The 25,619-nt window shown below is 41.2% G+C and overlaps 1 protein-coding gene across 4 annotated transcripts in view; it reads right to left on the bottom strand.

Moving 5' to 3' along the window:
• Positions 1-25,619, bottom strand: part of nsd2 (nuclear receptor binding SET domain protein 2) — a 153,874-nt gene that overhangs the window by 80,339 nt on the left and 47,916 nt on the right. For all 4 annotated transcript variants that reach the window (XM_060846047.1, XM_060846208.1, XM_060846289.1 and 1 more), the window contains 2 exons: positions 15,948-16,119; positions 470-639 (listed from right to left, as the gene is read on the bottom strand). In XM_060846047.1, coding sequence (XP_060702030.1) covers positions 470-639; positions 15,948-16,119 — 342 coding nt within the window. The remainder of the gene's footprint in view (positions 1-469; positions 640-15,947; positions 16,120-25,619) is intronic.

Genomic DNA, 25,619 nt, shown 5'->3' with positions numbered 1-25,619 from the left:
ACGATGTTTGTTCATCAATATTCATGATTACTTAATGTCAAAACATGAAATTTAGAATGAAGAATTTTTTTTTAAAGGATTTCAACTGAGAGCAGTTTCAACAGTTAAAACAGAAAGTTGTGGTGAATTATGTTTCAAACAAAACCAAAAAGAGATATTCACATTGCAGTTTAACACCAATTTTGGATGTTCAGTCAAGTTTGATCAATCATCCAAACTGGGCATTGTTAACAACTATTTCTTAAAACTGCTTTTCTAGATAGGGATAATAAGCTGTTACAGTTAATGCTGCACTGGAGTTAAGAACTACAAAGAACTTTCAGTGCTGAAAGCAAGGGCAAAAAGCAAATATTTTACAAATCTATGAAGAACATGAGGAACAAAACTTGTTCAGCATTAATCCCCAATTCACTACAGCGAAGACACGCATTCACATCTCAATTTAAAATTGTTCAAGGAGATTTTCTACCTTATTCTTCTCTGCCTTGGAGCTTGCATGTTTGGCACTTTGTTGGACTAACTCATCATACTGTTGAAAGTCTTCAAAAGGTATCATGCTCTTTTCAAAGATCCAGGCTCTTTCTGGGGCTTCTCCAAAAAACTGGACATGGTACTGGCGACAAATGGCCCTATTCAGACCTGTTCAAGTAAAAGAAAATGGTTTGCCAATTTTTCTGCAACAGTGCATAAGGTTCAAGAATACAAAATTAACAAAATTTCACACTGCTAATTGCTAATCTTTGATTAAAAGAATATCCAAAAGTACTACTTGAAAGAAACACTAGCATTAAAAAGCTTTGAATGTCCACAATATTGCGATGCAAGCTGAGTTCCTAATTTATGAACATCCGACTTATGAATGCGATCCCATAAACGTGTATAACGTTAAAAGATCAGACATACCAATGTTTCCTGTACTTATGAAAGGCTATTTTATATTGTTCTGCATTGTGCTCTGACTTGCTTCCAATTGACTGGCAAACAGGGTTAAGAATTGCAAACCTGGGACTGCCTGTACAGCAAGATAATTTTTTGAATTTGGATTTCAAAATTGAAGCAGATGAGTGTTGGTTACACCTGTAAAGGATTTTCTATAGGTAAATAAATTGCTTGGAGTACATAACTAAACCACTGCTAAAAAGGAGACACAAAGTTTAAGTTTTTTGTCTTATATTCATCAGAACCAGAACAAAAAACAACTTAAAAAGAGGCACCATTTTATACAGTATGAGAAGAGGCTGCTGAGCGGTTGGTCATCGAGAGCATTGAGGTGCACAAAGAACAGTGAATAGTGAATCTTGGCTCTCAGATCAGTCCGGTAGTATTAATATGACACTGCAGAAATTAGCAGTCTCCACGACCTCATTTTTCCATTAAAAAAAGTGAAATGTGCATATCATTCCCTTTTAGCTACAAAACAGGATCTATGCACAAATGCAGAACACTGTTTGCCCAATTGGTGATCTTAAATTTGTTTCCAATCTGATTCTTAATCTGGTTTGAGGAAAAGATCTTGAAGAGTAGAATTGGTTCTAATGGTAACATACTATTCTGAAGCTTGCAAGCATGGTTGATTCAACACAATTAACAGTGAATGGTTTGATACAGTTCACCAGTCATTGAGATATAGACCTTTATACCGGTCATCACACCATCACAAAAACTCATAATATTACTCATGTATGTGGTAAGCAAAACATCATTCCGGTAGCACCCTATTAGTGGAGAAAACCAGATGTGGGTTTACTGCAAAAAACAGTAGCATCAAACAAATTAGCTTCACTTGCTGTTTGAAATGTTTGAGACTACGATCCCCTTCCAGCATAATCTGAGTCAGACAAGGCACGATCAGGGCTAAAAATGATGAACACAGGCCCGAGTCCGTCTGTCCCACAAGTGGTACAAGTGGAAACATCTCCTCCACATCATCTCTATCCAAACTTATCAGTATTCCCTCAGTTTCAATCAGATTACTCAACTCCTCTCCCTCTGATCTTTCTGGACTCCATGATGGTGACATCTTGAAAAATGTCCATATTACACAGGAGGAAATGCTGGATGCTTTGAAACGCACAAAGGTGGAATAATCCCCAGGAGTGGGAAGCTAGAGAGGTGATTGCTGGGCCTCTTGCTGAGATATTTTTATCATCGATAGTCAAAGGTGAGGTGCCGGACGACTGGAGGTTGGCTAATGTGGCGCCACTGTTCAAGAAGGACAGTAAGGACAAGCCAGGGAACTACAGGCCAGTGAGCCTGACCTCGGTGGTGGCCAAGTTGTTGGAGGGAATCCTGAGGGACAGGACGTGCAAATATTTGCAAAGGCAAGGACTGATTAGACATAGTCAACATGGCTTAGTGCATGGGAAATCATGTCTCACAAACTTGATTGAGTTTTTTGAAGCAGTAACTCAGAAAATTGATGAGGGCAGAGCAGTAGATGTGATCTATGTGAACTTCAGTAAGGCATGCGACAAGTTTCCCCATGGGAGACTGGTTAGCAAGGTTAGATCTCACGGAATACAGGGAGAACGAACCATTTGGATACAGAACTGGCTCAAAGGTAGAAGACAGAAGATGGTGGTGGAGGGCTGTTTCCCAGACTGGAGTCCTGTGACCAATGGAGTGCCACAAGGATCGGTGCTGGGTTCTCTACTTTTCTTCATTTATATCAATGATTTGGATGTGAACATAAGAGGTATAGTTAGTAAGTTTGCAGATGATACCAAAATTGGAGGCATAGTGGACAGTGAAGAAGGTGACCTCAGATTACAACAGGATCTTCATCAGATGGGCCAATGGGCTGAGAAGTGGCAGATGGAGTTTAATTCAGATAAGTGTAAGGTGCTGCATTTTGGGAAAGCAAATCTTAGCAGGACTTATACACTTCATGGTAAGGTCCGAGGGAGTGTTGCTGAACAGAGAGACCTTGGAGTGCAATTTCATAGCTCCTTGAAAGTGGAGTCACAGGTAGATAGGATAATGAAGGCAGCGTTTGGTATGCTTTCCTTTATTGGTCAGAATATTGAGTACAGGAGTTGGGAAGTCATGTTGAGGCTGTACAGGACATTGGTTAGGCCACTGTTGCAATATTGCATGCAATTCTAGTCTCCTTCCTATTGGAAAGTTTTGCGAAACTTGAAAGGGTTCAGAAAATATTTACAAAGAGATTTGAGCTACAGGGAGAGACTGAACAGGCTGGGGCTATTTTCCCTGGAGCATTGGAGACTGAGGGGTAACCTTATAGAGTTTCACAAAATTATGAGGGGCATGGAAAGGATAAATAGACAAAGTCTTTTCTCTGGGATGGGCGAGTCCAGAACTAGAGGGCTTAGTTTTAGGGGGAGAGGGGAAAGATATAAAAGAGATGTAAGGGGCAACTTTTTCACGCAGAGGGTGTATGGAATGTGCTGCCAGACGAAGTGGTGGATGCTGGTACAATTGTAATATTTAAGAGGTATTTGGATGGGTATATGAATAGGAAGGGTTTGGAGGGATATGGGCTGGGTGCTGGCAGGTGGGACAAGATTGAGTTGGGATATCTGGTTGGCATGGACGAGTTGGACCGAAGGGTCCATTTCCGTGCTGTACATCTCGATGACTCTATGAGTCCTCAGTTCCTCCTCATATTGCGAGCCCTCAATCCCTGGGATCATCCCTCCAAGGCTAGTACATCTTTACTGAGTTACAGGACCCAAAACTACTCTCAATATCCCAAATGCAGTCTGACGAGAGCCTTTAACAGCCTCAGAAGCACATCTCTGCTCTGGTCTTTTTGCCCTCTTGAAATGAATGCTAACATTGCATTTGCCTTCTTAACTGCTAACTAAGCCTGCATATTAACCTTGAGAGTCACAGAGGCTTACACCATGGAAACAGGCCCTAAAACATTGATAACTTGCCCATGTTGCCCAATCTTCACAATTAAACTAGCACTATTTACCTACATTTGGTCTGTCTCCCACCACACTATCCCATCCATGAACCCATCCAAATGTTCCTTAAATGGAAAAATTGTTCTTGCTTCTACCACTACTTCTGACAGCCTGTTCCAGGTACTGATCATCCTCTGGACCCTCTTGTATCTCTCCCCTTGCACTTTTAACTTTCGCTGTTTAATTTTAGATTTCCGTACCATAGGGAAAAGCTGTTGACTCTCTACTTTATCTACGCCCCCCATGATTTTATAGACCTCTGTAAGGTCACTCCTCAGTCTCCTACATTCCAGGGAAAAATGTCCCAGCCTATCCAACCTCCCGTTATAACTCAAACCTTCCAATCCAGGTATTATCCCAATAAATCTTTTTCACAGTCTTTCTGGTTTAATTATATACATTCTATACTAGGGCAACCAGAACTGCATGCAATGCTCCAAATGTAACCTCACCAAGGTCTATACTGTTGTGGTTCTGCTCGCCGAGCTGGAAGTTTTTGCTGCAAACGTTTCGTTCCCTGGCTAGGGAACATCATCAGTGCTGTTGGAGCCTCGTGTGAAGCGCTGCTTTGATGTTTCTTCCGGTATTTATAGTGGTTTGTTCTTGCCGCTTCCGGGTGTCAGTTTCAGCTGCAGTGATTTGTATGTGGGGTCCAGGTCGATGTGTCTGTTGATGGATGTTCTTGATCCATCAACAGACACATCGACCTGGACCCCACATACAAATCACTGCAGCTGAAACTGACACCCGGAAGCGGCAAGAACAAACCACTATAAATACCGGAAGAAACATCAAAGCAGCGCTTCACACGAGGCTCCAACAGCACTGATGATGTTCCCTAGCCAGGGAACGAAACGTTTGCAGCAAAAACTTCCAGCTTGGCGAGCAGAACCACAACAACGGATACCCGAGCTACAAATCTTCAATCAGATTTTAAAGGTCTATACTCAATGCTCTGCCCAATGAAAGCAAGGTGTGTTGACCCTCAGATTAAATTTGTCATCTCTCTCAAAAGATACTACGGCATCTTGACCTTTTACTTGAGGTCTCTCCCTGCATCACTGAAGCATAACCTGCCAACATTTGCATTCATTTCCCCTTAATGATAAAAGTAAAATTTTTACAAGCTTCACCCACTTCTTCAGATCAAGACTGGGAATTCACTGCTTGTCTGTAGCCAAGTGATTGCTTGCGCTGGATGACAGAGCCGCGACAAGGATGATGACAACTCAAACACTGATTGTGCTGCATCTCCTGAGATGGGGAACAGTGTTGAGGATCCTGAACTGGGATTCCCAAGCCCTTTGTGCTTCAGATTTCCAAAGCCTCTCCCTGATTTGCAAATTGCTTACAACTTTATTTTTCCAGCAAAAAGTTTATGACCTCACACTTCCCCACACTATATTCCAGTTGCCACTTCTTTGCCCACTCTCTGACTAAGTCCAGGTCCTTCCACAGACTCCCAGGTTCCTCAAAACTAGCTGCCTCTCCATCTATATTTGGGTCATCTGCAAACTTAGCAACAACGCCCTCAGTTCCTCCAACCAAACTGTTCAATATTAATGTGAATAGTTGTGGTCCTCACAAAGATTCCTGCGCAACTCTACTTGTCATCAGCTGCCATCTCAAAACGACCTCTTTAGTCACTGTCTTGGCCTTCTACCAGCCAGCCAATCCCCTAAACATCCCAGTACCCTGCCCCAAACACTCTGGGCACTTTTCTTCATGAGCAGCCTCTTGTGTGGCATCTTATCAACAGCTTTCTGGAAATGAGAATAGATTAGGCTCTGTTGTCTACCTTGTTCGCTACTTGATTAAGGAATTGAAGGTGACAGACCTGCAGTTTGTGTGGGAAAAGATGGAATCTTGACTTAACGGTTTTACAATTGAGCAAATGTAACCACAAAGACATGAGGGAGGAAGTGGCCAGAGTTGACTTGAGGAGGGGAAGGGAAGAGATATAGTGGAGCAGAAATGGCATAAGTTTCTTGGCATAATTCAGAAAACACAGCAGAAATTCCTTCCGAGGAAGCAGCAGCATACAAAGGGGAGGATGAGGCAACCATGGCTGACAAGGGAAGTCAGGGACAGTATAGAAGAAAACATACAATGTGATGAAGATTAGTGGGAAACCTTAAAATCAGCACAGGTTAACTAAAATAGCAAGAAGTGGGTAGATGATAGAAACCTGAGGCGAAGATAGCAAAACTTTTTTTTAAAAAAGATATCTAACAGCTATGAGAGGCCCAACAGTGGACATTGGACCACTGAAAAATGAGGCTGGAGAAATAGTAATGAGAATGAAGAAATGGTGGAGGAACTTAACATATACCTTTCATCAGTTTTCACAGTGGAAGACACCAGCAGCACACCAGAAATTTAAGTCAGAGGACAGAGATGAATTTTGTGGCTATCACTGAGAGAAGGTACTGGGGAAGCTGAAAGGTCTGAAGGTGAATAAATCACTCAGACTTGAAGGACTACATTCTACAGTTCTGAAGGCGACAGTGGAGGCATTGGTGACTGTCTTTCAAGAATCACTGAAGTTAGGGAGGATCATAGAAGACTGGAAAATGGATAACGTTAATAAAGGATGGAGACAAACTTATTGGCCAGTTAACCTGACCTTTGTCATAAGATAGGAGTCCATGATTAAGGATGAGTTTGCAGGAGTACTTGTAAGTACATGGTAAAATAGGGGTGAGTCAATATGGCTTCATCAGGACTCCAAGGGAAGTCATTCCTGACAAAGCGTTTATCAAGGAAATCTCAACCAGAATGGATGGAGGGATACAAGTAGATGTGTTCTATTTGGACTTCTAGAAGGCATTCGAAAAGGTACCATACAATAGACCTGGAATTAAGAATCCAAAATATATGAAATCAACAAATCTACAGATGACAATGAAACCACTGTCAATTGTCATAACACCCATCTGATTCATCAATGTTCTTCAGGGATGAAATTTGCCAATCTCACCTGGTCTTGCCTACAAGTGATTGCACAGCCAAAGCAATGTGGTTGACTCTCAACTGCCCGAGTAAGTCACTCAGTTATATCAATCACTACGATATCTCAGCAAAGAAATGGAACCAACAGACCACCTGGCATCAACCTAGGTACTGGAAACAACAATATTGAAATCGGCCCAGTTGACCCCGAGAAGTCCTGTTACACATATCTGGAGGCGAGTGCCAAAATTGGGACAGTCGTCTCAGACTAGTCAAGAGCCAGCTTGACAGAGTCATACTCACAAAAAGCAGGTCAAATCCAACAGAACCAATTACCCCATTCACTCCTCCCATCACTGACAGTCATTGGCAGTGTGTACTGCCTACAAGATGTGCAGCAGGAATTCTTCAAAGATCACAGAATCTCTTCTATGTAAAAATAGGTGATTTGGCACAACAATTCCACAGCAACCCTTCCAAGAGTAACCCATCCTGACACACTATCCTAAATTTCCCTGACTAATGCACCTAACCTCCACATCCTTGAATACTATGGGCAATTGAGTATAGACAATTCACCTAACCTGAACATCTCTGGACTGAGATGAAACTGGAGCACCTGGCGGAATCCCACACAGACACGGGGAGAATATGCCAACTCCACACAGTCGCCAGAGGCTGGAATCAAACCTGGGTCCCTGGTGCTGTGAGGCAGCAGTGCTAACCACTGAGCCAGCAGTACTAACCACTGAGCCACCATGATGTCTTTGACAGCAACTTCCAAACCCATGACCACTTCTATCGAAAAAGACAAGGGCAGCAGATACATGGAAACACCTTCGCCTTCAAGTTCCTTCCAAGCCAATCACCATCCTGACTTGAAAATATATGGCTGTTCTTTTACTGTCACTGGGTCAATATCCTGAAATTACCCCCTAATTCCATTTTGTCCATGTTTGAACCAAGCCTGTGATGAGGTCAGGAGCTGAGTGGCCCTGATGAAACCCAAACTGGGTGTCACTGACCAGGTTATTGCTGAGCAGGTGCTGCTTCAAAGCATTGTTGGTGACACCTTCTGTCACTTTACTGATGATTTTTCTTTTGCACTAATGTGCTGTGCTCTTCCACCTTTGCGGATGGGGATATTTGTGGAGCCTCCTCCTCCAGTCAGTTGTTTAACTGTCCACCAATATTCTTGACTGAATGTGGCAGGACTGCAGAGCTCAGATTTGATCAGTTGTGGGCTTGCTTAACTCTGTCTATCACTTCCTACTTATGTTTGGTATGCAAGTAGTCCTGTTTAGTAGCTACACCAGGTTGACACCTCATTTTCAGGCATGCCTAATGTTCCTGTATTCTCCGTTGATCCAGGATTGATCCCGTGGCTTGATGGAAACTGTTGAGTGGTGGGATTTGCTTTGCTATGAGGTTGCACATTGTGCTGCTGTTGATGACACACAGCAACCCATATGCCCAGTCATAAGTTGCTAGATCTGTTTCAAGTCTGTCCCATTTGGCATGGTGATCATTCCACACAACATGATCAAGGGTATGCTCAATGTGAAGGTGGGAATTCATCTCCAGAAGGACTGTGCAGCGGTCAACCTTACTGATACTCAATGGACAAATGCATCTGAGCCGCAGATTGGTAAGGATAAGGTCAAATATATTTTTCTCTCCTGTTGGTTCCCTCATGACTTGCCGCAGAACTAATTTAGCAGCTATATCCCTTAGGACATAACCGGCTCAATCAGTAGTACTGCTGCCAAGCCACTAAAATTCGCCACCCTGAGTACATTTTGCACCATTGCTACTCTCACAGCTTCCTCTAAGTGTTGTTCAACACAGTGCAGTAATGATTCATTCGACGAGGGGAGATGGTATGTGGTAACCTGCAGTTTTCCTTGCCTATGTTTAACCTAAAGTCATGAGACTTTATAGGGTCTGGAGTTAATTGCCTCATAACTGTTTACCACTGTACTGCTACCTCTGCTGGGTCTGACCGATCAGTCGGACAGGGCATTGCCAGGGACGGTGATGGTGACATCTGGGACATGATCTGTGAAGTATGATTTCACAAGTATAACTGTGTCAGGCTGCTTTTGGAATAGTCTGTAAGATAGCTCTCCTAATTTTGACATTAGCTCCTAGATGTTGATGAGGTGGCCTTTGCATGTTCGATAGGGCTGTTTCAACATGGTCTTTTCCAGTATCTCGATGGATGTCAGGTGGTCAATCTGTTCTTATTTCTTCAGTCAGACTTTGTAGCGATGGATAGAAATGGCCGAGCAAGCCATGCATTTGTAAGGGCAGTTGAGAATCAATCACATAGGCTCTCAAGTCACACATAGGACAGACCAAACAAGGATAGCAGATTTCCTTTCCCGAAGGACAAAAGTGAACTAAATGCTTTTTTACAACAATTGAAAATGATTTCATGGTCATCAGTAAATTCTTAACTGCATATATTTTTCACTAATTTCAAAATCCACTATTTGCCAAGATCAAACCGGTCTCCAGAACACAGGCTGAGTTTCTGGAGGAGTAGTTTTGCAACAATACCACTGCCACCCATAAAATCTTATAAAATATCTTGGGATTCTTCTGAATTTTACCCATCAGCCTTTTTTTGTCATGTGCTCTCCTAATTGCTTTCTTAAGTTGCCTCGTGTACTTTCTATACTCCAAGGGCTTCCCTTGATCTGCTCCCTTTGTACTTGCTACAAGGCTATCTTTACCTTGTTATCGAGTCCCTAAATATTCCTCGACATCCAAAGTTCTATGGGACGACATAGTAACTCAGTGGTTAGCACTGCTGCCCCTCAGCACCAGAAACTTGGATTCAATTCCATCCTTGGGTGACTGTCTCTGTGGAGTTTGCATTCTCTGGATGTTCCAATTTTGCTCTGATTGTCAGTGGGTCGGTGTGAATTTGATGGATTGTATGGCTTGCTTCCCACCGTAGGATTCTACGATTTCTACATGTCACCATAAAAGGAACATGTGGTCTCCCAATGTCATTTTTGAGGTTGTGCTTCCTGATCTTAGGCTGGTTTTCTAATTTCACAAGACTCCCCCTTCACGATGCCTTGCACCCTGTGACATCCCTAACCCTTGCCTCAATAAGGCAATTCACCATCCTAAAATCACATCTGCCACCACTATAACACCTGTCTGAACCCCTAACTACTGAGTCACATTCCACTATTGCCCTTGGACTCTTGCTCCTCCTCATTTGGGTAGCTAAGCCATTTATATTGCTGCATTCTCACTGTCATTTCCTGTCTGCCTCACCCTTTTCCCCTGCATTAAATGATGTCAGTTCACAATGAGATTTAAAACTAACAAAGGTGGGAAGATCTTCAGACCTAGGTTAGGGCAAGGCTGATACATCGACTATGGATGTCTTGATACTGAAATGAGAATTACTACCTTATGCTTATGGAAACTGAACAAGCAGCAACAGACAAGCCCTTCTATTTTAGGGTCCATTTTATGAAACAGACTTACGATTATTGGACACAAGTTAATTTACAGTAAAAATTAACTTATCAATCCAAAACTCTAAAGTATTACAATAATGAGAAGTCTACAATAATGCAGAGTTGGAGACAAATTCTTTCGAGAGTCACTCAAAATTCTTGGCCTCCAACATCAAAATGAAATTTTGCAGTGGACTAAACAGCAACAGAGTTACACTCATAAAAATGCCTCCCCAATTTCTTTGGGAAATAGGTAGCGAGCCACCTTGTTGAATCATTGCAGTCCAAGTAGTGAAGGCACTCCTGCAATGATGTTAAGCAGTGAGTTCCAGCATTTAGAAAAACAAGGAAGGGAAACTATCAGTTGCCAGACAGGAATATGACATTAAGGCTACCATCAGCTCAACCATGATTTACAAGTGACACAGCAGGCCTCAAGGCCTGAGAAACCTCATGTACCTTATTATTGGGTTCCTGCACATAGAGTCTTTACATTGTTTTGAGAGATTACGGTTGATTAATGGATGATGGATTTTGAATTCATAAAAATCTGGAACAAACAGACTCATGATGACCACTGCTCACTGTTGATTTTTGGAAAAATATACCTGTTTCATTATGTCCTTTAGGGAAGGAAACTGCAGCCCTTGCCTGAACTGAATTACACATGACTCAAGACCCACAGCAATGTGGTTGATGCTTGACTGCCCTGTGGGCAATTAGGGATGGGCAACAAATGCTGACTTAACCACTGACATCCTTATCCATGAGTGAATGAATAAAAAGATTATTTTCCCTTAATTTCGTATCATTTTATCCACTTGCCCATTAATTGCAGATTTACAATTATTAACTGACCTAGAATCCACATTTTACATCAGGAATTTTCTGTATGTGTATGAAGAAGTATTATTCAACTTCTCTCTTGAATATGTTGATTTGATTTTAAGTTTATAGCCCTAGTATCTTGAGTCTTGATAAAGTTTCTTTCCATCTACCCTATTAGTTCTGTTCAAAATCCTGAAAACCTTTGCCCTTAACCTCTGATATTCGAAACAATACAAGGCTTTTGTGTGTAATACAACTGTTTGGTGGCTCCGCAACTCATTCCATCTGATGTCTATCTGCATTCTGAGATGCAGTCAGTCAGAGAACTGCACACAGTAGTCCAGATGCCAGGTCTTTCTTAAATAGAGTCAAAACTTGCTCATTCGTGCATTCTTGCCTTCTCGTTAAAAAGGCTAAGACACTATGAGCACTTCTGATTACATTTTGTATCCCTCTAGTTTTTCCTGTGCATAAAGCCTAAAAAGCTCTTTGAATCTTATTTGCCACTAATAATCAATACTTTAATCTTTTGCTTTTCCGGTTCATGAGGAAATTAATAAAAAAACTAAACAAAAAATTAAACTAAAAAGGAGGTACAATCGCCAGGACTTGATGTTTTTCATCTGAGAGTACAAAAGTAAGTAGAACAGCATGTTGTAGACAATATAACTTCACTGTCATCTTTCAGAGTTCCCTAGATTCAGGAATCAGCTTCTGAATTAGAAAATTCAATGCCATTCCACATTTTCAGAAAGGCCAAAGAGGAAAACTAAGGAATTTTAGACCAATCAACCTAGCATCTCTGGTGGGAAAATTGTTGGAGTCAATAATCAACGATCAGGTAACTGGATACCTTAACAATTTTCAGTGCATTAGGGTGAGCCAGCACAGATTTGTGACATGCCTGACAAAAATCTCAATGTTTTTGAAGAGCTGTCTAAGTAGTCAAAAGAATAATGTCTATGGACATTATTTATATGGACTTCCAGATAGCATTTGATAAAGTCCCACCGAAAAGGATGTTAACTAAAATGGAGGCCCACGGAAATTAAGGAAAATTATAACAAAACTGGGAAATTGTTTGAAAGACAGGTGACAGTAAGTATGGATAATGGGCACGTTCTCAAATTGTTAAGATGTGACCAACTGCGTCCCACAAGGATCTGTATTTGGGCCTCAATTATTAACATTATTGATTAATGACTTCGATAATGGCATAAAAAGTCCATATCCAAGTTAAACAGTATTGGATACCCTTGTGTAATTTTATGTGAAGTGAATGGGCAACTGTGGCAAATGGATTTCAACGCAATTGAAGTTATTTATTTTGGACCAAACCAGGATCAGTGAAGATACTTTCTAATCAATATGCCCAAAGAGACTTGGGGACTCAAGTGCATATATTTTTAAAATGCCAACATGAGCAGAAGAAAATCAATGTAGCTAACAGAATGCTGCCCTTTATATCTAGAGTGAAATATAAATGATACATTAGCTATGCTGCAGTTACACCTCAAAGTGCTGTGAGCAAATTCCGCCATTACATTTTCAGAAGGATATATTGGCCTTAGAGAGAACATAATGTTGGTTTACAAGAATGATACTAGGTCATTCAGTGATTGAGGAGGTATTACACAAACTGGACTTGCTTTCTCTACAATTTTGAGGGTGAAACAAGTTCACAGTTCACTGGAAGCAGGAACATAAGTGGATAAGGTCGTCAAGCTGGTGTTTGGTAAGCTTGCCTTCATTGGTCAGGACACACAGCATTTGGCAAGTCATGTTGCAGTTGCACAGAACTTTGGTTAGGCCATATTTTGAATGTTGTGTACAATGAAGGGCTTATGCTCGAAACGTCGAATTCTCTATTCCTGAGATGCTGCCTAACCTGCTGTGCTTTGACCAGCAACACATTTGCAGCTACAATTCTGGGTTGCCCAATTACCGTGATATTGCTAATTTGGAGGGTATAAGGTATGTGGAGAGATCAGACAAACTTGGTGTGTGTTCACTTGAATGACAGATGGTGAGGGGTGACCGGGTTGAAGGGGGGAACAAATTAAAAGGAGATAGGAGAGGCAAGTGCTTTTTTAATATAAACACAGGGGATGATAAGTGCCAACAACATATTGCCAGAGGTGGCTAGAAACAAATATAATTGTAAAGTTAAGAGGCATCTTGACAGATACATGACTGGCCAGGAATAGAGTAATACAGACCACGTGGCGGCCAAAGGTTTTTAAGTTTACAAAGATGTGATCTGTCGGTGCAGGTTTTGTGAATCAAAAGGCCTGTTCCTGTGCTATATTGTTCTTTGTTATTTGTTAGGGGTGACCTGATAAAAGCCTTCAAGATAATAAAAGGAATATCCCTCCTTGATATAGCGTGGCAAGTATCATCGTCCTCAGATCCATCTTTTTCCTCAATCTTCGCTATGAGTCATGAACTATTTTCTTAAACATCTGCCATTGTTCCTCAACTTTCTTTTCTGCTAAACTTCTTTCTCAGTCCACTCCACCTGACCCCTCAAACTTATCTAACTAGTTTAGCTTTAGCGTACTTGTTTCTGACTCTAGCTTCTCACCCTCAAACTGAGAGCTTATTTCTACAATGCAATGGTTACTGTTTACTACAGAACCTCTTAATCCAAGATAATTTCAAAAACCTGCCCCATAACACACAATCAAATAAAAACATTAGAATCATAACAGTATGAAAAAAAAGTGGCTGAGATAGTTCATGTGCTGGTTCAAGTTCTCTAAAAATCCCTAAATTCAGGGAAGGTTCCATTACATTGTGAAGTAGCAACGGTAATAAGGGATAAACATAGAAAGCAGGGACCTGGAGGCCATATAACAGAATATTTAGAAGTTATTATGCAATATGAAATAACAGGACTCTAAAGAACATTCAACATGCTTTTGTGAAAGTGAAACTGCATTTAACAGAGCTCTCTGGAAGAGTAATGTACTGTGAACAAAGGGGACCTTGCGGATATACTTTACTTGGATTTCCAGAAGTCATTTGCTAAGTGGTCACAGAGGTTCCTGTGGAAAATAAAATCTCACGGAGAAGGGGGTCAAAATATTGGATAAGACATTATCAAGCAAATAGGAAACAATAAGCAAAAACTATAGATGGCAAAATGTTCCACCAGAATCAGTAATGGGACTTGAATTTTTGTTTTTACAATTTATATAAATGACTTAGATGAAGGGACAGAATACACGATTACCAAATTTGCTCAAAAAAAAGTCAGGTGGGAAACTAAGCTGTTTGGATGACACCAAGGAGGCTGAAAGGGTATACACATTCATCAAATGGGCAAAGATTTGACAAACAGATTATAAATGGGGAGAAATGGAAAATTATCTATTTTGGTAAGAAAAATAAAAATAATCACCTTACATAAACGGTTGGAGAATGCAGTGCTCCAATATGCAGAGGAATCTGGGTTGCTTAGCATACTCATTGTAAAAGGTTAGTATGCACGTAACAGGCCGTTACCGCCAAATAGAAGACTATTGTTTATTACAAGAGGAATTGAATATACTTCAATTATACAAGGCATCAGTGAGACTATATCAGGATTATTGTGTACTTATGCTCTTAGTGAAAGGAGAATGTAAATGCATTGGCAGCAATTCAGAATGTTTATGAGACTAATACCTGGAACATGTTTAATGATGCGCTTGGCTTGAATCCACTGAAGTTTCAAAGAGCAAGAAGGAACTTGATTGAAAAACAGGTACAAACCATTGACAGGGTACATGTTACTTTTTCTAAGAGAATCTGGAACTCAGGATTACTATTTAAAAACAAAATGCCACCCATTTAGGACAAATTTTCTTCTCATAGGGCTAAATCTTTGCAACTCTTCCTGAAAAAGCAGCGGAATCATAATCTTGGAATATTTTTAAGACGAAGAGGATGACAGATTCTTGATAAGCAAGGACCAAAATGCCATCAGCTGTAGGCAGCATTCTGAAGCAATCCGATCAGTCATCACCTTACAGAATGATAGAGCAGCTTCAAGGGTATCACTGGCCTATTCTTGCTCCAATTTGTAAGAGTTTATACGTTTTTCTATATCTGTAGGCCCTGAACATATTGACAAGAAATCCATTACTTTAGTGATTTCAGATTTTCTTGATTTAAACAGTTATTGAAGTGCTCCTTTGTTAACGGGTTTTAAATTCTTTTCTCGCCTCCTCCTCTCGTTTCGCTTTGCAACATCCTTCACTTCACTAACCACCTTGCATTGACCCTGCACCTACCCCTCATCTGCACTTGCCTTTGTTCCCTCAAGATTGACCATTCAAAAACATTCCTGGCCAATCTTCCATCTTCCACCCTGCATAAATTTAAAACTACCCCTCTCCTTACAACTGCACTCAGTCCAAATTATCCAAAAGAAAATTCAAAATTCACACGATCAACACTGAGCAACACATTTGACAGCCAGAGTTTGACAGAACTGAAAGACTAACACTAGCTGAAAAGATCAAGGCAGAAGGAGGATGAAGAAACCTGGGTGTTAGCTCAAACACACTTTGTACTTGGAAGGATTTTTTAAAAAAAATCAAAAACTAACTGTTCTAGAGTAAGTCATGCAAGCAAATGGATCAAAGACCTAAAAATAGTCAAAGAGTGCGGTCATGCTATAGGCTTGGGAAACAGCATGTGAGGAGATAGGAGGACAACAGAAAGAGAAACCATGCTAAATTGAAAAAAATGCCACTGTTTTAAATACCTTTTACTCTTGTATGGGTGTTCAACAGGGGATCTGAAGAAACCATGCAAGCCCACCAAGGATAGCCAGATACTTTGGACCACACCATATCCCCTACATGATATTTCACTGGGACATCCTTATCCTTGGTCTCTTCACATTTGGCTTCTTCATGGTCTTGATGTTCTTTAGGCTGTTGATACAAATATCATAGATGTACCAGAGTGAACTTTAAAGCTTTTGTTTTAAACAATGCAAAACAAATGCAATGACAAACTTATAAAATGAATTTACCTCTTGTATTTTGAAGAAGACAAGTTTCTACAGTAAATTTCAAAGTAATAATGCATCACTTGACACTTGGTTTGGTTTGTTTCATGGATTTTATATCTATGGAGTCCAAAACAATGAACTGGACCTGAATACAGTTAATTTTAATTCGAAGGTTTGCCTCCACAGTCATATAAACAAATCATTCAAAAATAAAGAGAAAAATAAATCACACAAGACACAGTTTCATGAAACAAACAAATGACCAGTGCAATCTGGTCTCATTAATTTTCTCCTTCTCTTTGCATACCTCAATCCCATAAACAAAAATACTCACTAGATAAAATGAATTCTTCTGTGGTGAGGGTGAACACGAACTTACATTAAATGCAAGAACGTTGAATTCTTCTTGAGTTCTGGATTATAGTTCAGAATTTAAAGTGTTTCAACAGCAACTCCCCTCAGAGTACATGATTGGGACAAAGATAGATTGCAAAAGATCTGGGAAAGGAGCAGACTTAAATTAGCTGAACAACTTTTTCTTACATGCACTCTCATAATTTAAGGTATGAGAAGCCAGACTGCTATCTTGGTTGTCATTTTGTCATATCATGATTCAGATTAGAACTGCAAGGTTTTAGGCGGCACAATTGATCTGTAGCACTGCAAAATCTACAAACTCCCTGCACCATCCTATCCCTTTAGTGCAAATAAATACTTTTGACTACCAACAGCCCAGAAACACAATTATGGTGTGAAGGTAACAAAATTAACTTTTAGTCAGAACATTTGCAGTCACTTAATATTCACCTCCCAAAACTCCTCCAAACACACAGTAATACAGTCATAGAGATGTACGGCATGGAAACAGACCTCTCGGTCCAACTCGCCTGTCGACCAGATATCCCAACCTAATCTAGTCCCACCGGCCAGCACCCGGCCCATATTCCTCCAAACCCTTCCAATCCACATACCCATCCAAATGCCTCTTAAATGTCGCAATTGTACCAGCCTCCACCACTTCCTTTGGCAGCTCATTCCATACGCGTACCACCTTCTGTGTGAAAACGGTGCTCCTTAGGTCTCTTTTATATCTTTCCCCTCTCACCCTAAACCTATGCCGTCTAGTTCTGGACTCCCCGACCCCAGGGAAACGACTTTGTCTATTTATCCGATCCATGCCCCTCATGATTTTGTAAACCTCTGTCGCTCCAGGGAAAACAGCCTCAGCCTATTCAGCCTCTCCACATAGCTCAAATCCTCCAACCCTGGCAACATCGTAGTAAATCTTTTCTGAACCCTTTCAGGTTTCACAACATCTTTCCGATAGGAAGGAGACCAGAATTGCATGCAATATTCCAACAGTGGCCGAACCAATGTCCTGTACAGCCTCAGCATGACCTCCCAACTATTGTACTCAATACTCTAACCAATAAAGGAAAGCATACCAAACGCCTTCCTCACTATCCTATCTACCTGCTACTCCACTTTCAAGGAGCTATGAATCTGCACTCCAAGGGTGTCTTTGTTCAGCAACACTCCCGAGGACCTTACCATTAAGTGTATAAGTCCTGTAAGATTTGCTTTCCCAAAATGCAGCACCTCACATTTATCTGAATTAAACTCCATCTGCCACTTCTCAGCCCACTGGCCCATCTGGTCCAGATCCTGTTGTAATCTGAGGTAACCCTCTTTGCTGTCCACTACACCTCCAATTTTGGTATCATCTGCAAACTTACTAACTATACCTCTTATGCTCACATCCAAATCATTTATGTAAATGACAAAAAGTAGAGGGCCCAGCACCGAGCCTTCTGGCACTCCACTGGTCACAGGCCTCCACACTGAAAAACAACCCTCCTCCACCACCCTCTGTCTTCTACCTTTGAGCCAGTTCTGTATCCAAATGGCTAGTTCTCCCTGTATTCCATGAGATCTAACCTTGCTAATCAGTCTCCCACGCGAACCTTGTCGAAAGCCTTACTGAAGCCCATATAGACGACATCTAATGCTCTGCCCTCATCATTCCTCTTTGTGACTTCTTCAAAAAAACTCGATCAAGTTTGTGAGACATGATTTCCCATGCACAAAACCACGTTGACTATCCCTAATCAGTCTTTGCCTTTCCAAATACATGTACATCCTGTCGCTCAGGACTCCCCGCAACAACCTGCCCACCACCAATGACAGGCTCACTTGTCCTTACCACCCTTCTTAAACTGTGGCAGCACGTTTGCCAACCTCCAGTTTTCCAGCACCTTACCTGTGACTATCGATGATACAAATATCTCAGCAAGAGGTCCAGCAGTCACTTCTTGAGCTTCCCACAGAGTTCTTGGGTACACATGAAGCCTCATTTTTCCCAGATTTGTTCCATAACTCCCTTTCACACTTTTTAAAGTCTGTCTTCCCCAATACAGGCCTGATTACTATTTACAACCTTACTAGACTTAGGGGATTAAGGCAGATTGCTGTTGCTGCTTTTGCATCACCTAAACAGGGAGCAGCATCAGGCGATAGCGAGAGTGAAGGTGATGAACAGAACAGACATTGTTCTCAATTCCATGTTGGGAACATGGTCATGACTGTCACTTTCTTTGGATAAGATACTTAGATAAACGTTTTTTTGTGGCTTGCTGTTATCGTAAACTCAACACGTTTCACTGAGCATCTCAGCCAGGCCCACAGGGGTCGACCTGACCTCCCAGTCTCCACCCATTTCAATTCCTCCTCCCACTCTTTCTGACATGGCAATCTTGACCTCCTCCATTGCCACAGTGAAGCAGATGGCCGATTGAAAGAACACCTCACCTTCTCCCCAAGCAGCCTACAGCCCAAAGTGCTCAACATTCCCCAATTTCAACTAGACTCCCTTGCCATCTCTCAACTCGCTCTCCAGCCCCAGCCACCCCGCTGCCTTCCATTCCCTCGACTAATCCTTCCTTCCATTGAAGGACTGGATTAATACCGCCCATTGACCAACCTGGTCATATTCTCTACCTGTGCTCAACTATCTCTATATCTCTCCCTCACCACTCCGTGGCCCTCTTCCCATCCTAAACCCTCCCTCACCTCCCCTTACACCCACCCCCAGTCCTGAGGAAGGGTTATTTCCGAAATGTTAACTTCTCCACCTCCTGCTGCTGCCTGTGTTGTTGTATGCTTCTACCTTCCTGCTTGTCTCTATCTTGGACTCTAGAACCTGCAGTGCCTTTTGTTTCTGCTGTTATGAATGCTAATTTAGCCACTTCACCCGATGAAGAAGCAGCGCCCCAAAAGCTTGGAATTTCAAATAAATCTGTTGGACTAGATGCTGGTGTCGCGTGACTTCTGACTTTGTCTATTCCAGCCAACACTGTCACCTCCACACCACAATTTAGCCAAAACAGTTAGATTTTATTTACAGGAATGGATGCAAGAATCAATGTTTGAGCTTTCCGTAGTCTGAAAGTAATGATTTCCTCTGGAAATGTGGTTCAGACAACCACCATCACCTCTTCCCAAACTGAATAATTCTACAGGTGCTCCGAGTTGAGTTATCAACAAGCAGAGAAGCGAGTCCATTGCCTTTTTTGTTTGCAATGGAAGTCAAAAGATTTGATGTTTATGGATAGATCTCGAAAATGGATTAATCTTGAAACGACATTGATGGATCTATTTCTCTTAAGCACTGGATTTTAATTTACCTCACTGACTTCAATCACTTAAATGAATTTAAAGATCATCGAATGCAGACTGTGTTATCAGTGCCTTTTGTCATTAAAAACCCCATGTGGTTCACTTATGCCCTTTAGGTAATTAGATTATGCCATCTTTACCTCATCTATATCTGAGATCAGACCCACAGCAATGTGAATGACCCGTAAGGTATGCCCACATGCTAAGCAAAGAAGTGGGAAAAAAAGATTTCAAAGCAAGCAAAAATCCAGTTCTTTCATTTCAATAAAATCTTCGAGTAAAAAAGGGCTTATGCTCGAAACGTCGAATTCTCTATTCCTGAGATGCTGCCTAACCTGCTGTGCTTTGACCAGCAACACATTTGCAGCTTTCATTTCAATATAATACTTCCCATCTCCATCATTGAAAAGCAAAAGAAATGCATGAAGAGAAAGTGGATGGGATAGAAACTGATAAATTATCATTTCGAGCATGAACAAGGAAAATGCCAAATTAAATAAGTACATTCTGGCAAAACAGAAACCCAACAGACTGATCAAGTAATCAATTAAAAACTGTTGAAAGGATTCTGAATTTGGAAATTCAACAGTTGCAACCATGACCAATATACCAAGCTTCACAGAAATTTATCAGAGAAATCATGTCTATTGGATGCAGACCAGAGATATATATCCTTATCAGTATTTTCACAAGGTATCTCCTGGCAAAATTTAGCAATAAATTTAAACAAATGTGATTTTAATGCATGCCACAGATGTTACCTAACATTATGACGCATTTTATTAATAAACAATATTGATTCTTAACAACATTAGATTAACACAACTTGCGCTCCTCGCAAATTGGCGAGGTTATAAAAATGGGACAATAAGGATGCTTGTAGCCAAACTTAAGACCAACTTGATCTTTAATCACAAAAAAATTACGAATCAGTCATTTGAGGGTATATTACTGCCAGAAGGTAGGTTTGATTCTGACCTTGCATTGTTAATTTCAGATGGTGCATTGTCAGTGGACACAAACAACAAGCCCTTCCCTCAAAGAAATAACAAGAGAAGAAAAAAAAAAAATCAGATACCAAATTTAAGGAGGAAATCTTAGAGAAACAAATACTACCGAATTTTGAGAATACTACAAAAAAAACCCAAGATCTGCAACTGTTGGAGATCAGAAACTGCCAGAAAAACTCAACAGGTCAGGCAACATCTCTGGACAGAAGACAGAATTAAATTTTCAGGTCCAGTCCCACTTAAGAGTCACAGAGACTTCAAGATGTACAGCATGGAAACAGACCCTTCAGTCCAACTTGTCCATGCCAACCAGATATCCCAACTTAATCTCTACATATAGCAATCCAGATGCCTGTTAAATGTTGCAATTGTACCAGCTTCCACTTCCTCTGGCAGCTCATTCCATACAAGCACCACTCTCTGCGTGAAAAAGTTGTTCCTTAGGTGCCTTTTATATCTTTCCCCCCTCACCCTAAACGTAAGCCCTCTAGCTCTGGACTCCCCCACCCCAGGGAAACGATCTGTCCATTTATCCTATCCGTGTCCCTCAGGATTATATAAACGTCTAAGGTCACTTCTCAGACTTCGACACTTCAGGGCAAACAGCCGCAGCATATTCATTCTCTCCAAAAGCACAAAACCTCCAACCCTGGCAACATTCTTGTAAATCTTTTCTGAACCCTTTCAAATTTCGCAACATCCTTCTGATAGGACTAAGACCAGAACCGTACACAATATTCCAAAAGTGGCCTAACCAACCTCTTGTACAGCCACAACATGACCTCCCAACTCTTGAGAATTCTTGAGAACTGTTTGTAGCTAGGAAAAGGTTAAAATGTGATAGAGAAGGGTGAGGGGAGAGAGGAGAGAGGAGGAGTAAACGACAGATGGGGATGGGGCTAAGAGGGAAAGTGAAAATCATTTGGGCAAAGAAGTGGGCAAAGGTCAGTCTATGAGAATGAATAGCTGCCAATGGGGATCATTAGTGGCTGATATTGAGGGGTTTATGGTAGCAATTCATATGACAACAAGGCTTATTGTGTGGAAATTGGGAGAATTTCATGGGAGAAGATGCTTAGGCCCTAAAATTGTAAAAGTACTGAGTTATTATCAAGCCAGATACAGATGTTGATCAGTGAACACAATGGAGTTTTGAAATGGGAAGCAACTTTTTACCCTGGCAAAATTTTGAACATCTCAACAGGGTCCTGTCATAATCTTCTCTGCTCCAAGAAGAGTAAACCCAATTCTCTACCCTGCTCCCACAGTAACCTCCACCTGTGGTCTGCTAAGAGTTCAAATGAAGTTTAACATAAAGTCAAGGAACAGCCCTTGATCTTTCATCTCACCACTCAAGTGTTCTCGTCTCAATATTGAGTTCACCAAATTTACATAATAAACAATGTTAAGTGCATTTTTTTCTGTATTCCTTCATGTTGCATTCAGACATTTGCTATACAGTTAAAACTTCATCTCGACAGCCTCTCTTGTAACCAGACCCATTAAAACAATTTAGCTTATGCACCATGAAATTTTCTGCTAGTTATTCACTGTTATCTTCAGACAGATGTTTCTGCAGCCAGCAGCAAAAAATCAGAATGGCATATTGGCTGCCGAATGCCAGGATCAACGATGTCTCAGAAAGAGTGCAGAATGTTCTCAAAGAGGAGAGGGACCAGCAGGAAGTCATTATACGCATTGGAACCAATGACATAGGAAGGAAAAAAGATGAGATTCTGAAGGGAGAATATACAAAGTTAGGCAGGAATTTAAAAAGGAGGTTCTCAAGGATAGTATTATCTGGATTACTCCTGGTGCTTGAGCTAATGAGGGTAGGAAATAGGAGGATAGAGCAGATGAATGTGTGGCTGAGAAGCTGGTGCAATGGAACGGGATTCACATTTTTACATCATTGGAATCTCTTCTGGGGCAGACGTGACCTATACAATGAGGATGGTTTTTACCTGGCTTGGAAGAGGACTATTTTTCTGGCAGGGAGATTTGCCACAGCTGAGCATGAGCATTTAAACTACTCAGGTCCAGCGGTTTTGGGGGGGTTGGGACCAGGAAAATGGTGAGGAAAAAGATCAATCTGAGACTGATACAGTTGGAAAAGGGCAGGAAGGAACAAAGTAGGACTGATAAGTTAAACTGTATTTACTTCAATGCAAGAGACCTAACAGGGATCACAGATGAACTCAGGACATGGGACTAGAATATCATCGCAATTACAAAATGTGGTTCAGGGATGGACAGGACTGGCAGTTTAATGTGCTAGGTTGCAAATGATATCGGTCAGATAGAAACAGGGGCAAGAGAATAAGGGGAAGTGCCATTTTAATACAGCATTACTGATGTATTAAGGGAGGATATTCCTGGGAATACATCCAGGGAGGTTATTTGGGTGGAACTGAGAAATAAGAAAGGGATGATCACCTTATTGGGATTGTATTTATAGACATTCCCCCCTATAGTCAGTGGGAAATTGAGGAACAAATTTGTGAAGAGATTTCAGTTATCTGTAAGAATGATAGAGTGGTTATGGTAATGGGATTTTAACTTTCCAAACAGATTGGGACTGCCATTGTGTTAAAGAGTTTAGAGGAATTGGTTAAGTGTGTACAAGAAAATTTTCTGATTCAGTATGTGGATGTATCTACTAGAGAAGATGCTAAACTTCACCTACTCCTGGGAAATAAGGCAGGGCAGATGACAGAGGCATCAGTGGGGGAGCACTTTGGGGCCAGCAACCATAATTCTGTTAGTTTTAATACAGTGATGGAAAAGGACAGATCAGATCTAAAAATTCAAGGCCTAAATTGGAGGAAGGTTAATTTTGACAGTCTTAAGCAACACCTTTCAAAAGCTGATTGGAGGCAGATGATTGCAAATAAAGGGATGGCTGGAAAATGGCAAGCCTTCAGAAATGAGAAAACAAAGAGTCCAGAGACAGTATATTCCTGTTATAGTAAAAGGAAAGGCTAGAAGTTATAGGGAATGCTGGATGAGTTGAGAAATTGAGGGTTTGGTTAAGATAAAGAAGGAAGCATATGTCAGGTATGAACAGGAGAGACTGAATGAATCCTTAGAAGAGTATAAAGGCAGTGGGAGTATACTTAAGAGGGAAATCAGAAGGGCAAAAAGGGGACATGAGATAGCTTTGACAAATAGAGTTAAGGAGAAGCCAAAGGGTTTTTATAAATACATTAAGGACAAAAGGGTAATTAGGGAGAGAGTAAGACTTCCTCAAAGATCAGCAAGGCAGCCTGTGTGTGGAGCTGCAAGATATAGGGGAGATACTAACTGTGTATCTTGCATCAGTGTTTACTGTGGGAAAGGACATAGAAGATATAGAAGGTGGGGAAATAAATGGTGACATCTTGCAAAATATCCATATTATGGAGGTGGTGCTGGATGTCTTGAAACGCATAAAGGTGAATAAATCCCCAGGACCTGATCAGATGTACCCTAGACTCTGTTGGAAGCTAAAGAAGTGATTGCTGGGCCCCTTGCTGAGAATATTTGTATCATCGATTGTCACATGTGAAGTGCCAAAGACCGGAGGTCAGCTAATTTGGTATCACTATTTAAGAAAGATGGTAAGGAAAAGCCAGGAACTATAGATCGGTGAGCCTGATGTCCATGTTGGGCAAGTTTTTGGAGGGAATCCTGAGGGACAGGATTTCCATGTATTTGCAAAGAAAAGGTGCGATTAGGAATAGTCAGCATGGCTTTGTCAGTGTGAAATCATTTCTCACAAACCTGGAGTTTTTTTGAAGTAACAAAGAAGATTGATGACAGCAGAGCGCTAGATGTGAGCTATATGGACTTCAATAAGGCGTTCGACAAGGTTCCCGATGGGAGACTGGTCAGCAAGGTTACATCTCATGGAATACAGGGAGAACTAGCCATTTGGATAGAAAACCGGCTTGAAGTTAGAAGACAGAGGGAGGTGGTGATGGAGGGTTGTTTTTCAGACTGGAGGCCTGTGACCAGTGGAGTGCCACAAGGATCAGTGCTGGGTCTACTCCGTTTTTCATGATTTATACAAATGATTTGGATGTGAACACAGGAGGTATAATTAGTAAGTTTGCAGATGACACCAAAATTGGACAGTGAATGAGGTTATCTCAGAGGGCAATGGGATCTTGATCGAACGTGCCAAAGGACTGAGGAATGACAGATAAGTTTAATTTAGATAAATGCGAGGTGCTGCCGGTTGAAAATGCACATCTTGGCAGGACTTATACACTTCATGGTAAGGTTTGAGAAAGCGTTGCTGAACAAAGAAACCTTGGAGTACAGGTTCATAGTTCCTTGAAAGTACAATCACAGGTAGATAGGATAGCAATTCTGGTCTCCCTCCTATAGGAAGGATGTTGCGAAACTTGAAAGGGTTCAGAAAAGATTTACAAGAATGTTACCAGGGTTGTAGGATTTGAGGTATAGGGAGAGGTTGAATAGGCTGGGGCTGTTTTCCCTGAAGCGTCGGAGGCTGAGGGGTGACCTTATTGAGGTTTACAAAATGATGAGGATCACGGATAGAATAAATAGAGAAAGTAGTTTCCCTGCAGTGGGAGAGTCCAGAACTAGAGGGCATAAATTTAGGGTGAGAAGGGAAAGATTTAACAAGGGATCTAAGGGGCAACTATTTCACGCAGAGCTCTGTGAGTGCATGGAATGAGCTGCCAGGGAGCAGTGGAGGCTGGTACATTTGCAGCATTTAAAAAGACAT

Source organism: Hemiscyllium ocellatum, chromosome 1 (genome assembly GCF_020745735.1).
Source record: "Hemiscyllium ocellatum isolate sHemOce1 chromosome 1, sHemOce1.pat.X.cur, whole genome shotgun sequence".
In the NCBI taxonomy this organism is placed as follows: Eukaryota; Metazoa; Chordata; class Chondrichthyes; order Orectolobiformes; family Hemiscylliidae; genus Hemiscyllium; species Hemiscyllium ocellatum.
Note: the sequence above shows the minus strand (reverse complement) of the source record. Positions and strands in the feature narration are given on the sequence as shown.